The sequence below is a fragment of the Clupea harengus genome, chromosome 12 (genome assembly GCF_900700415.2).
Source record: "Clupea harengus chromosome 12, Ch_v2.0.2, whole genome shotgun sequence".
NCBI classification, from domain to species: domain Eukaryota; kingdom Metazoa; phylum Chordata; class Actinopteri; order Clupeiformes; family Clupeidae; genus Clupea; species Clupea harengus.
Genome location: NC_045163.1, coordinates 14,446,554 through 14,460,408, shown reverse-complemented (window position 1 = coordinate 14,460,408; position 13,855 = coordinate 14,446,554). Strand labels below are relative to the sequence as shown.

General features: G+C 41.1%; 1 protein-coding gene across 4 annotated transcripts; it reads right to left on the bottom strand.

The window, feature by feature from the left end:
- Window positions 1-3,881: 3,881 nt before the first annotated feature.
- tbx3a (T-box transcription factor 3a) lies at window positions 3,882-12,280 on the bottom strand. 4 transcript variants are annotated; one of them, XM_031577989.1, is made up of 7 exons: window positions 11,254-12,280; window positions 10,089-10,362; window positions 9,514-9,678; window positions 8,323-8,399; window positions 7,957-8,114; window positions 6,669-7,315; window positions 3,882-5,778 (listed from the first exon to the last, which is right to left on the bottom strand). In XM_031577989.1, the coding sequence occupies exons 1-7, from the start codon at window positions 11,643-11,645 to the stop codon at window positions 5,344-5,346; spliced, it is 2,148 nt and encodes a 715-aa protein (XP_031433849.1). In that variant the 5' UTR covers window positions 11,646-12,280; the 3' UTR covers window positions 3,882-5,343. The 4 variants fall into 4 exon arrangements, with proteins under 4 accessions (XP_031433849.1, XP_031433851.1, XP_031433850.1 ...); XM_031577991.1 differs by having other exon boundaries at window positions 9,514-9,660; XM_031577990.1 differs by having other exon boundaries at window positions 10,095-10,362.
- Window positions 12,281-13,855: the final 1,575 nt, after the last annotated feature.

Genomic DNA, 13,855 nt, shown 5'->3' with positions numbered 1-13,855 from the left:
CATCATACTAATTACGCCGCCTCTCTGTGAGATGTGTGTTCATTTTGTGGGCTTGACTCCCGGCGCATAGAAAGGTTAAAAAAAGAATGGAAGCCAAGCCTGAGTTTCTGTGGGTTGGAAAGGGGAGTGATAACCTGTTGGTTTGGGCCGCGAGCTGTGGGGTTGATGTGAGCGTCACACTCACCAGCTCTGCTATGCCGCGCATGTGGCCTGGGTGACTCATCAATAAAGGTGTGCTTTAGTCTCTACTGTGCACTGTGCCGTCCGGTGCGGGAAACCTCTTCAAGCAGAACAACAAGTACATCTCTTTTAAGGTACGACTGTCTTTATTTTCTAACAACACAGCATGCATCAAGAGGTAGGGAAACATTTCCACAATCTGAATGCTCTGAAATTATTGGTTGCTGATGTGTATTTGCCAATAAACTGATCTATTTGAAAAAATATTATCTTTTTTAAATGTATTACAATAAAGTGTTTTCTCTGCAGCTCTTGAGGGACAACAGTTCTACAGCAAAAGCCGGTGCTGTGAATAGCAACAGTGCATCCTAGTGTTGCACAAATGTATGTCAGGGCCCATGCTTGCATGTGCCACTGATTCCAAATCAGGTCTTTCAACCTGAGTCTACTCTTAAAATGAAAACCTAAACAAGTAAGCTGATTGGAGATCCGCCTTGCCACTCAGGACCCTCTGACCGTCACACCCCAGAGTTGCATCTGTTTTTAATTTCTCAATTTCCCCTTGTATATGAGTCACAAAAGCTAGCTTGCCCCAAACCAAGAAAAAATGCACCCATTTTTTTTTTCCTGCTGAGTCTGTGTGATTTTGGCATGCATGGCTTCTCACTCACACACAAAATGAAAATCTACATGATATATTGAATGTCTGTCTGTCATATTTTAATGTAATCCCAAAATGTAGCCTAGATTCTGTATTATTTAAACATTGATAGACAGGTGTCAACATGTCCCACTTAGTTGATGAGGCTAGAATATTAGGTGCTTTATGACTCAAAGGTTCCCTTAATCCCACGACATACAGGCCTCTTGTATGTTTTAGATATTTACAGGGACACACAGAGTAAATATAGTAAGGAGACCATAGAATACCCCATCTTAAGAAAGGTCAAATAAAAGATGAATTCGATTACACATTAGGAAACATTAGTGAAGGCTTGTATTTTATTACCAGTGTCCTTGAATGAGCACACAACAAATCTCTGTGGTCTTTATCCACAAGATGTCGCTCTATTCACGTAATTGGGAAATAAGACGGCAAGGATGTTGGAATTCATTGTGGGAAAGGTAGGGCAAAACTAAAATATCTCATAAGCAACAAATAAATCCTAGGTTTGTTTGTTTGTTTTTTCAAATAGAAATAATGGGAATAATAAAAAAAATGTTTAAGATGACTAATGTAGCGGATGTGACTATGAAGTGTAATTTTGGATATTTGAGGTTTGACACTGATTAAAGGAAAAAAGCGGGTTGTTTTCAATGAGACTGAATATTGCAATCTTTCGGTTAGGAACAATCTTTGCAATCTTTGGAACGGGTAGGGGCCCTGACCTGATGCGACTCCTGCAGAGTAACTTCCTCACTGAAAATGTTTCCAGAACAGTCAGCAACACGGACAGATATATTTACAGAATTGTAGAAAAAGCTTTTAAAATGGAGAGCGATTATCGCCGAATTTACAAAAAGGCAATACCTTCGTTTTCTGGATCTTTGACCCCATTTTATAGACTGAGGAAACTGATACCAGTGGCGCTGAGTAGTTCGATATATTCCCAGGCCTATTAAAGTAGAATTGTGTGAACGCCCTTTAATGACACCACGCATAAGGGATTAAATGACTTTATGTCACGCGTAATCATTTCTTGAATTATCAATATATTCTGGTAATAAAAGAGCAATTTTAGCCTCTTCAAATTACATATGCAGCACGGTGTATCAAAGATAAAACAAGCCACAGACATATGTTGTCCACCACAGATACTCGCCGGGGCATATAAAATGCTCATTATCCTGTTGAAATTGCCGGTGCAAAGTATTCTGAGGCAAAACAAGATAATGATTGATCGAGACTAGACAAACACCCGTTTCAAAATGGAAACAAGTTACAGTTGAGTGCAGTTTTTACACCGAGGAGAGAGTAAACAAATAGATTAGCCCTCCTTGGCTGCGAAAATGTAGGTTTGTTTGTAAGGAGAAGGCAACCAATCAGTCAATTTTCCTGCACTTTGGAGCTATGTAAACCTTAGATCTACGACTTCCATTTACATATAAACTCGACTACCGACGGTGATGTTTTCAGGATTTTGTTCAGTTACGTGCTTACAGTGCCCAGAGCCTCACTCATATTTGGTTGGCATTTTTGGTTCAAAATGATTATGTGCAATGCAAGGAGCTCTCTTAAAACATGTATATTCGTGGACGTGCATAATTTCAAACAAATCGATAATTGAAAGAGGCCTGTACTGTGTTGCGTTATTTTTTATCCGCGTTGTTATAATTTTCTTGTTAGTACGAGTTAAAACACACACAGACAGAAGTGTTTCCTTTGGGTACAGACGTTAGCTCAAAGTCACGGGATGAGACAACTTGAATAATTTGCATTATCCTAACTTACTCAGTATTATGTTACCCTTGTTCAGTGTGTCTTGAACTCTCATACGTAGGCCTAAACATGGCCAATATATGCTTTGAATGGCTTGAAACAAACTGGGGAGTTTATTATCAGGCGGTTTTTAAGGCCTGATCCAATCAAGGTAGGCTGTATGTCATCTACCAAGTGTCTACGGCGGCCCACATTAGGACACACGTATGCCTCCTGTGTAATCATCCATTCTGCACTTTGGTGTGTACTTTGCCCTGTATCCACTGGGTGGCGTAAGGTTTTATATATCTACTGGAGAATTCGCTCCCAACATTATTGCAGACGCACTGTCGCCTTCCATGTAATAAAATCAGGTAAGATATCGAAGGCGCCAGGTGAGCAATAGACAGAGCAATTGAGATAGTTTGCGTCGTGTTTACCCCTATTCTCTAGCGCCACGGTTGTTACTTATTAACCATTCAATATACAAATAAAGATAAGAGCTTGATAAACTCATGACTCTAGGCGCAACAGAGTAGGCAATCAAGTTATTTTACATTCTTTGAGGTTCCCATCGGTCGAAATAAACAGTCAGTCAATAGCCTACTACTCGGCAAGCACAACAACTGACAGTCTCAGACTGTGTCCACAACAGGAATTCCAGGTATGACAGGTCAAAGTGGAAACCGTTCCCTGACGCTGATTTTGATGGAGTTTCGCGACAAGAACATTTCACCCTGTCCTACTCCTTACATATAACTCTTCTCGACAAGAAAAACAGACACGGCTGCCACCATGATCCCTACAATAGTCTGGCACAGAAATGTGTTTGTCCCTCTGAGTAGGATTTGTGCAAGGCCAATGACTCAGTTGGACATCTCGTCACGTCATTGGCGTGGTGAAATTACATATATAAACATTAAGAACTGCAGTTTGGCTTTCCACTAATTCGTGTACAACCTACATTCAAATAGAATATGAATACGTGCAGCTTAAGATAGCGAGAATCTTGACTGGCCTTACGGCGTAGGCCTATGCTTGATATGCCCGCTGACGCTCACCACATATAACAAATTGTCAACTTTCCGAACCTACACTGGCACCACCTAAACACATTTTTTGATTGTGAAAAAAAAAAAACTGAGGAGGACAACCAGCTTACATGACCGCTTGGCTAATATGTTTGCATAGGATCTTAAACTGTAGCACGTGTTACGACCCAAGTAGCTCTTGCACATTCCACAGTATAGACATTGTTCACTGTTGAGAAGCATATAGAGACTGCATTTTAATTTTTTTATTGAAACTTTCAAGAAAACATTGTTGGTGTTGTAAACTAGACAAAAATCGAATACAACATAACCCGATGAGAACTGTAGTAACAAATGAAAACAAACCTTCATACTTAAATGAGATGCGGCACTTTTGCTTTTAGGCTGCAGTATACATCAGGAAAATTAGCATTTTCATTTCAACACACAGACGAAAGTTTTTTTTTTTTTTAATTAAAGAAATTTCTAAATAGTTTCAAGCCATTGGTGCAGTGTGCTGTCACTTTTCATTAGTTTGAACAGTAGCACTTCAACACAGAGATAACAATGAATGGAACGATGGCACATGGTTGTCTGCTAAGGAACAGAACTAACTGTGTGTTTGGGAACAGATAAATCCGTATCTAAGTAGAAGATGAAAAATGAGGGTGGCATAAACAAAGATAATAGTTCACAAACTATTTTACACAGGTATATCAACAATAAATTAAGGACATATTTTCCCCAAAACAAACAACTCCGGTATATTTACACGCAATATCCATATGAAATAATTACATAAATATTTGTATATATCAGTATTTACATTTTAGCCATTGCTACCCTTGCGATTGTTTCAGATTCCCTTTTCCCAATTTGAATTAGTGCTAGACACGGTAAGCGATGTGAGGACAGATGCCTAAGAACTCCCATGCTTTTGACTAATGTCATTACCTCTTTTGTGATTTACCTAGGTAATCATAAGTCATCCGAGGCCTAATATGATTTAAAAAACACACACACTTCCGCCCTAGAACTGTTGATCGAATCCAGATCAATTAATTCAATAGTGCCAATAGCACGTGGGAAAGAAACGTACGTATACCTATTTGTCTCATATTAATTGCAGTGTCTACCCCCTGTGTGCACAGTTGACTTTAATAGTGTAATCTTAATTTGGTCGTCTTAGAGGTACATTAACTGGCAGTCATGAATCATAGGCGGATTTCTGTAGGGCATGCAAAGCGTCCCCCTCTCTACGACAATAACTATAAGATTCAAATAGTTATTTAATTCATATATCAAACACAGCAGTCTTTATAAGATGAAGGGATAATAACTCAACTGATAACCAATTCAGAGTGCATATTAAATAAACTCGCTTTCGTTACCTCCTAAATTTGACATAGAACATAGACAGAACACAGCAGCAACTTAATCGATGTATGTGTGTCACATCCTCTCCAACCGTTCAGTTTCAATACTTGTATGGTATTCAAAAACAGAAAAATCGAAGATACTGATTAATTTAACAAAAGAGCAATATACATAGATGTTTGTTTTTTTTCTTATTTTTGCCAAAGTGCATTTTAAGATCTAATTTTTTTTAAATATGTCCGTGTTGTAAACCCGCATTCGCTGTACTCATCCCCACCAGCGTTCTCATAGCATCCTGGTCCTTTTCATCAACATCAGCTAACAAATACAAGACACTCAAGGGGATACACTTCGAGGCCTGTCTTGTTTTGAGTCAAGTCCGCTGACCAGGCGCTGGATGCTCTGCAATTCGTTGGTGGAATCTTTCTCGGAACAAGTTTTTGGTGACAGTGATACCGATCCAGATGATATGGTCGAGGACCGGCTGGTGACCTCCGAGGTCGAGTCCAGGGTAGCGGACACGGGGCTTGTGGCCATCCCATCTCCTTTCATCTCAACTGCGCTGCTCGCCATCGTGGGCATGGTGGTAGTGAGCAAAGTGCTACTATCCGGGACGCTCATGGACATCGGATAAGGGCTGTACCTGAGCCGGGGACGCACTGCGTTCAGAAACGGGTGGCGATGGACTGACTGAGAGGAGGCTGCGGCAGCGGCTGCCATGTACGTGTATGGGTAGGGGAACAGACCACCGAATGGAGACATTGCAAGGCCCTGAAAACAAACAGATGAGCAGTCAGACACTTTGGTCACAAAAGTATATTGCATAAATGCAAAATCACCATCGTTTCATAGCTTTCTAAACCTGGATGTCATTTGATAATAGTAGCAAACCAGAAGATACTTTTTAAAAACTCAGTAACTAGGTTGGAGAAAGTGGGTTATTAGGGAGGCATGTGCGGCTTTTAATTCTCATTGCAGCATGTGCCAGCGTTGTTCATTAAATTCAGTGCTATCAATGCTTCTTCAAATATAATCTAAGCAATTTAACCATGTAGAACCATGCAAATGCATACCCCCATTAACAGTATGTTTGCACTGAGACTTGAAAGGAAACATCGAATATGTTCTGTATTTAAAAAGCTGGGTGTTCCCCCCTCCCTGTTTTAATACTAGGCCTTTCCCCTTTAAATGCCGAAATAATTAATGTTCTCAAATCTACACACAACTTCCATATTGTTCAAACGCTTCCCTCTCTTAGCACATGGGCCCAACGTGTTGGAAATGTCTGAATGGCGATGCAAAAACAATGAAAGAGGCGGCCTAGTCTAAACACAAAATATATATACCCAATAGTCTATTTTGTTTTGTTTTAAAACAAAACATATTGGACCAATAGCTAACAAGAGTCGGTGCAGTGGACACACTTTAAGATGTCCCCAAAAGGGTGATGTTTAAATTATCCTGCGCAACAGCTGCTTTGTTTTGGTTAAATTCCCCCTCAATAATGAATTGTTATGTGTTCAAGACTATTTTAAAGACTTTTTCTAATTCAGAACACCATAGTCCAACTCATGCACAAGGCCTTGCTTTACTCGTGTGACCCATCATACAATAAGCAACATTATGCGGTTGAATGGTAATGAAGATAAACAGGTTTTTACCTGTGATGCCAAGACATGTTGCTGCAAATGAAAAGGCAGTCCTGGGGCTCCCGTCAGGCTTTGCGAGGGTGACGCCATGCTCGCCGTGTCCATGGTACTCACCCCTCCGGAGGATACAGCTGCCAGTAAGGGGCCCATCCCTGCAGCCATATTCGAAAACGCACCTCCCATATTAAACTGGCTGGGATGAAGGAGGAAAGGGTGGGCACCACCCAAATGATTAAAAAACTGCTGTCCTGCCAGACCCGGTGGAAATCCAAAGTTGTGCAAGTGGCTCTGGTTTAAGTGTGCGACGCTTTCTGTCTGTACAGTCAAGGGTAGGTAGCTGTCTTTGCCGATAGACCTGCTGCACTCGTCCACTTTGCTGTGGTCACGGGTAGGACTTTTGAGGTCTTCTCCGGATCGAGTCGTGCTGGAGATGACGGTGATAGGGCTCTGCCTCGAGTCCGCCTTGCTTTTCTCAGTCCTCGTGGCGCTTTCCCGCGAGCGGCAAGAGGAATCGTTATCCATGAAGTGAGCTTTGGAGGGGCTCGCTTCGTGGTCCTTTGCATCCTCGGTAGTGGTGGAGATTTTACTCGAATCTGGCCCTTCTTTCAAGTGTTCGTCTTTGCTTTCGTCGTCACTATCTTCGTCGCTGTCACAGAAATCTTTGGGAAAAAAGTGCATTTGAATGAATACAACATATTCCTGAGTCCTGATTGACAGCAGTTTCAATGCTTTGTTTCTCCTTCCACATAGATCTAGATAAATAAGTAATAATACATTGCATTGCTAGAGCTGGAAACTCATCATTTATTAATTATATTTGTCAAACATAAACCAACATATTAGGCCTGCCTGTAACTCTTCAGAAGTTATTGTCACTTCACTGAAGATGCGCAGAATAGTTCACCAGTAACCTCCTTCAGTTTTGTTAATATTCAGCCCTACTTCAGATATTAATAATACTGAAATAAGCTTCCACCATTCCACACTTTTTGGATGGTCTTCGGCGGTCACAGCTTGTTGCGCTTAATTTCATCATTAATCTAGTTCTGGCATGCCCTATTTAAGGACCCGTTTATCAGAATTCTTTGCACATGCCATGCGCAATGCACGTACATTTGTATTTCAAATATAGTAGAAAGAAGGCATGTCATTTAATTCACGGCCATTCAACTAAAACTGGTCGATTTTACTGGAATTTATGCTGATCTAACTTGAGTAGTTAATCTACTCCAGCAACAGAAGTCTATAAAAGCTCCAAGCTAAAATCTCTCTTGCCCTGTCGATAGAAAGGCATAGTTACCTTTCAGATTTGGTGGCCCCACGGTCGACACTGCGGGAGAAGAGGCCTGGCGAAAACACTTGAACGGAGCCTGCTCGCCTGAAGAATCGTCTGACGCCCCGTTCTCTTTCTTCTGCTGGTCCTCATAGGAACGCATAGACTGCAGGGCCAGTTGTTTCCTGCTCCGAAGAAAGACAAAAAGTTAGCTAACAGTTTGTGATAAAAACGTTAATAGTTAGTGATCACTGATCGAATTGCATACCGGCAACTCAAAATTGTACTTGAGTGTTTAACAAGTTTAACAACTACTGGCATTTACAATAACATTTACATTTACAACCAGGTTTACATGGGATTTACCCACGTGATGAACATGCTCTAGCATACCTTTTTTCTCGCCTTCCATTGCCAGTGTCACGAAAGCCTTTAGCAAAAGGATTGTGGTCGATTTTCAATTGTGTTATCTGAAAAAAAAAATCATTTTTTTATCAAAATTATCCATTTTAATGTTATAAAAGTAAGAACATGCCATTACAAGACAGTAAAGGGGATGTGTTTACAAATTAATTATCACATTCACAAGTGTGTCTTGAATTGCTGTTTTGCTGAAATTACAAATTTCATTTTAAGAACATATTCTACACCTTTCAGTATTAAGTCATTGCCTAATTTATGTGCTAAATGACTGAAATATCAAATATTATAATGACTCGTTCAAACACACTCAAATTTGTATCACACACACACACACACACACACACACACACACACACACACATAATCGCACGCGCGCACCCCCCCCCCCCCCCCCCCCCCACACACACACACACATACACACACGCACAATCGCGCGCGCACACACACTCCCCGCCCCATTCTTTCTCCACCTCGACTCAAACCCAAACTCATGGAGACATAATTAAAGAGCTCTACACAACAAATGTTCTCTCAATATCCAGTACACATAATACAATTCGCTGTTACCAACTGGTCATTACACTTGCATTTAGGACAACGAGACCACAGGGAACACTTAACGTGAGCAACATTTTCACCAAGTCAGTATCATTTTTAAAAACACTTTTACGTGTTGAATTATGGCTTAACCCCAATCCTTTGAAACAAATTGGTCAGGTTTCTCCTCTATTCTAGTTTAGTCTGTCCCCTCCTCCACACACAGACACAGCAGTACTCAAAAAGTCTGGGTAGTTCGCCAAATATTCGACCCCATGTGATTAAATATAATTAAGATAACCTGTAAGACATACATTCCTGAGATGTCTGTCCACACTGTTACAGTAGATCCGAGAGCCCGTGCATTGCTAACACGGTAAATAGTCCTTACTTGGCCTTTCCTTTAAGCATTACCAAATGCAGTGCATTCAAACCAAAAAGGTAATATATGCATTATGTCGAAGCGCTTTAGACTAACTGGGGACATGTATGCATTTTCTTGCAGGATTGCAGAGGCATTTGTTTATTCATAAGCAATGAGCAAATCTCCTCACACACGCGTTATGTAGAAGGAGGACAACTCCATGAACAATTCAAAACAAACAAACATATGTCTTAACACACCTTGTCATTTTGGTAGGCAGTAACTGCTATGAAGTCAGTTTCGGGGAAAACGTAAGTCCTGAACGTGCTGTACGGAAGTTTCAGAATGTCGTTTGCTCTCACAATGTGAAACCTCGGTTGATACTTGTGCATGGAGTTCAGAATCGTCTGCGACAGGAAACAATGCTGGGTTTTAAAGATAGAAGCAGACACTTTCACTTTACACACACCACACACAACACACTGTCAAGTCACTGCTTGCAAATAAATATTTCAGTGTTACACATTGAGGTCTATTATTTTAAAATCTTTATGCGCATGGGTATGCACATTTATAACATTAAGCCAAAGGTTTCGACAAGTTTATTTAAATAAAATTACATCCAATTTTATGCAGTTCTGAACAAGGTCTTTCTGTCAAAAAATGTTGAGGATGCATTAAGTTGAGGCCTCTAAGGCATAGAATGATGCATTTATTATTAATTATGGACCAACCAATTATACAACCATATGATGTAGTGCCTCGGCAACAGCAGTAATAATAATAATAATAATAATAATTAAAAATGTAGTAGAATTAAACAAACTTAGCTTACACTTACAAATCCATGCTTGTCTGAGATGTTGTTTGTCAGCTTCAGCTTGTGAAAATTGACGACTTTGGACATCCACTGCTCACCAGTGGCCGGACTGTCCGGGTGAATGTACATCCTCTTTGGCATTTCGGGGTCAGCCTTCCCTGCCACCATCCAGCGCGAGTTATGAAATTTATACCTGCAGTCGTCAGCCGCCACAATATCCATTAACAAAATGTACTTCGCTTTCTTGTCCAAACCAGTGCACCTCACTTTAAACGGGGGGAACATCCGCCTGCAAAGAGAAAGTAGAGCCGCTTTAGCCATGAACTTTATGTAACTGACATCAAGTTTCTCCAAATCGTTTTGTGTCTGCAAAAATATATGTGCCGAAATGCGCAATAACGCATATACTTTATAGGAGCTGTAAGCCAATCTGCTTTTGGTGTAGCCTACGATAGCCTACAGTTTCTAACATTAGAGGCCTTGGCCTTTAAGCTGTGTATTATTGTACACTCATTCCTAGATATAATTGTATGGAAGATGCTCATTTTGGAACGGTTATAGGCACTGTATATTTCACATACACGTGACCTGAAGGTATACGGATATAAGAACTTTGGCCAATATTTTAATAGCTTTATTTTAAATATAGGCCCGATCTTTGTCACAATAGTGAATAATTATAAGATCCATTATAAGCAAGTTGCCCCTATTCATAAAATTAAAATAAAACGAAACAAACTAACTGTTGAAAAGTAGACTTCACCTTGTCTTGGCTTAGTATTTAACTTTTTTTTTACAATTGTACACAAACAAAAAGTAGGCCTATTTCTTATAATCGTAGTGTTGATAAAACCGCCGTGACCGGTCATAGTTTGGGTTAAGCTGCATTTTATCCCTTGCACAATCTGCACTAATATATCAGACGGTTGTATAAGTATATAATAGATAACATAGTACCTTACTGTCTACGCACGGCTATTTTTAATAACTGTGGCAAAATAATTCTGATATGCAGTGTGTGAGTCAGCGGACGTGCATTTCTAGGACTTAATCAATAAATCGATAATCAGAAGTGCTTTTTTTCAGGCCGGCGCTGTCAACAATAAATTTACCAATACTTTGTAGTCTATTTCTAAAACGGTTATTGCTGTTTTATAATCGCACAAGAACTTTTGTTTACCTTCCTGACTTCGTGATAACCATTTCAGTGCCTCTCTTATGGAAGAGCTCCCAAAGTTCCTTCGCCTCCAAGTGAACTTTCGGATCATCCTCTACCTCTTCCTCAGGCTCCAGCGTTTTGAGAGGCCTCAGATGAGCTGCGGCAGCTTGGTGCCCGAGCGAGGTGAAGTGGAGGCCGTGTTCGGCGGCGCTCATCAACTGGTCCATGATTGGCTTTCCCAGGGCGCCCGGGAGAGACAGCGAGCCATTTGGAGGTAGCGCCAGGGCCGGGAAAAAGGGAGGTTGGTGACCCAACATTGCACTCATGGCAAATTCCGGACCCCGGTGAGGTAAAAACGGATGGTATGCCATACTTGTTCCTTGTATAACTGGATCTCTCATCAGGAAGCTCATTCAAGGCCAGATCAAAGATGTATCGATATTAGAGATAAACGCTATAATTTAGAATAGTTATCAGCCGAAGATTCCGCTTGTTCAAAAGTATTTCTCTCAAATCCAAAGTGGTTTTGGCGCAAATAGGAATCCAGCGATTTTTGAAGATTTGTCTTTACTGGTGTGAACTGAATTCCACTAAAATGTCCTCAGTTGAGTAGAAAAATGATCCATTAATCTTCGGCGGTGTTTGTCTGCAAAGGTTGGCGTGCGTTGATGTGATGTTCTTCACTGAACTGCCTCGTGGACAATTTTCGAATTAAATCGAGAGTTGAGTCACTCTTGCAGTTTGCAGCCACTCTGTTTTCCTCGCAGTTGTTTACAATATCGACATTCCTTTTAAAATGTATTCACTCGCACTGCTTCAGTCCTCCAGCAGACGCGATGTGTTGAAATATTTCGATGGTGCAGAGTAATTCCCCTGTCTTTACTTGTTCAAGGCATACACTCTCACACGCACACACACATTTTGATCCTCTCTCTTTCACGCACACACACATTTCAGTGAAGAAGTATGCGGAGAAAAGAGTCCGTTGACGGCGGAGAGGTGGTAAGGTTCCAGCACCAAGCTATTCCTAGTGCTTCTGTACCCCATAGGCTTCAAACTGTGTGGATGTGTTGCGTGTTACGAGAAGCTGGGCTCTGTTGATTGGCTCTTTGACGCTTTCGGACCAATTGTGTGGCTTCGTAGGCGTGGTTTTAACAGGTCGGGTGGAGGGGACAGACTTCAGACTTATAAAAAGGTGTTTGGAAACTCTAATGCTGCCGCGAAACAGCAGTGCCTCAGTCAATGTTGTGTGAATATGTCAACATCATTAGGACAAGGGAGATCGGTCGGTCTGTGGGACCCTGCGAAGGAAAAATAACCCCAGCCTCGTTTGCGCTGTCCGTAAGAAATTACTGCCTCGTCCGCAAAGCGTCATGACTGGCCCCACATTTTCGGAAATGTATGTTGTTCTAGGATGATAAGCGTCAAAGAACCACAAACACTATCAGATGTGTATATTTAAACGTTACATTTTTTTGTAGATTCCCCATTTCAACATACGGTAACCTATATGGCGATACAACCTCGTTCTGTAGGATATTGTAGCCTGCATCGTAAAGAGGAGTAGCCTGTGTTTGTTTAACGTGTTCTGTGTTGATTGTGTAGTAGGCTACAGTGTTATATTAACTCATATGATATTTATGTAAGTCTTTCTGTAAACGCTTACCATGTGAAACTGACAGGCCACCACACTTAAGTACACAAACACCAGACCAAACCACGTAGCGTGGTCTGCCGTTTACCAAGCACCCTTTAGACCTTCTGTTCTGCGAGGTATTCGATAGCTACGTACCTCTGTCAGTTTTAATAGTAGATCTTGGATATTTCCAGTCGCTATGTTGATGCAGAAATATACTGTAATTTTGATTGGGCCTATTGTGTTATCGGAAGGTGATAAGGAATCATTTTGATAACACCAATCAATCAGATAAACGGCGCCTTTTCACGCATAATTTCTCTCTCTCTCTCTCTCCCGTTCTCTCTCCCTCTCTCTCTCCCTCTCTCTCTGACACACACACACGCACACGCACATTCGCAAACTCCCACCCCTATACACATACACACGCACAAACACGGCATATCTATATAGACCTAGGCTATCATATTGCTAAATTAAATCGACAGCAAATTGATTCATGTCGATTCACGTTGGGGCAAAATATTCCAAAGATCCACAAAACATTAACTAATGTAGACAGTCATACAATGTGAATCAAATGAAAATGGTAGCACTGACCCATGTACTTTGTGACAACAATAGAAGAGACAAATTTTGCAGACTAAGACAGAAGCGGTCGAAGACGCAAAATGCCTGGGCGCCACGGTGGAAATATGGAATCGCAGGTCAGTGATAGGTCTAGATTGTCTGCGTTTTAATGACCCCAGAGCGCACGTCTCAAATTTGCACTGCAGCCAACCAAACAAGGCGGGATTAATTTGCAGGTAAACAACAGAGAGACGTGGCGAGTCATCTAAGTGTACACAGTGGACAAATTCAGCCGCCAATTGCCTCTCTGCAACCGGAGAAGCAACAACCTGTGTCCAAAATGGGTGACACATGTCAAAAATGACTCCCGTCTTGAACTATCATCGAAATAGCTAAATCACCCCGAACTTAGCCTTC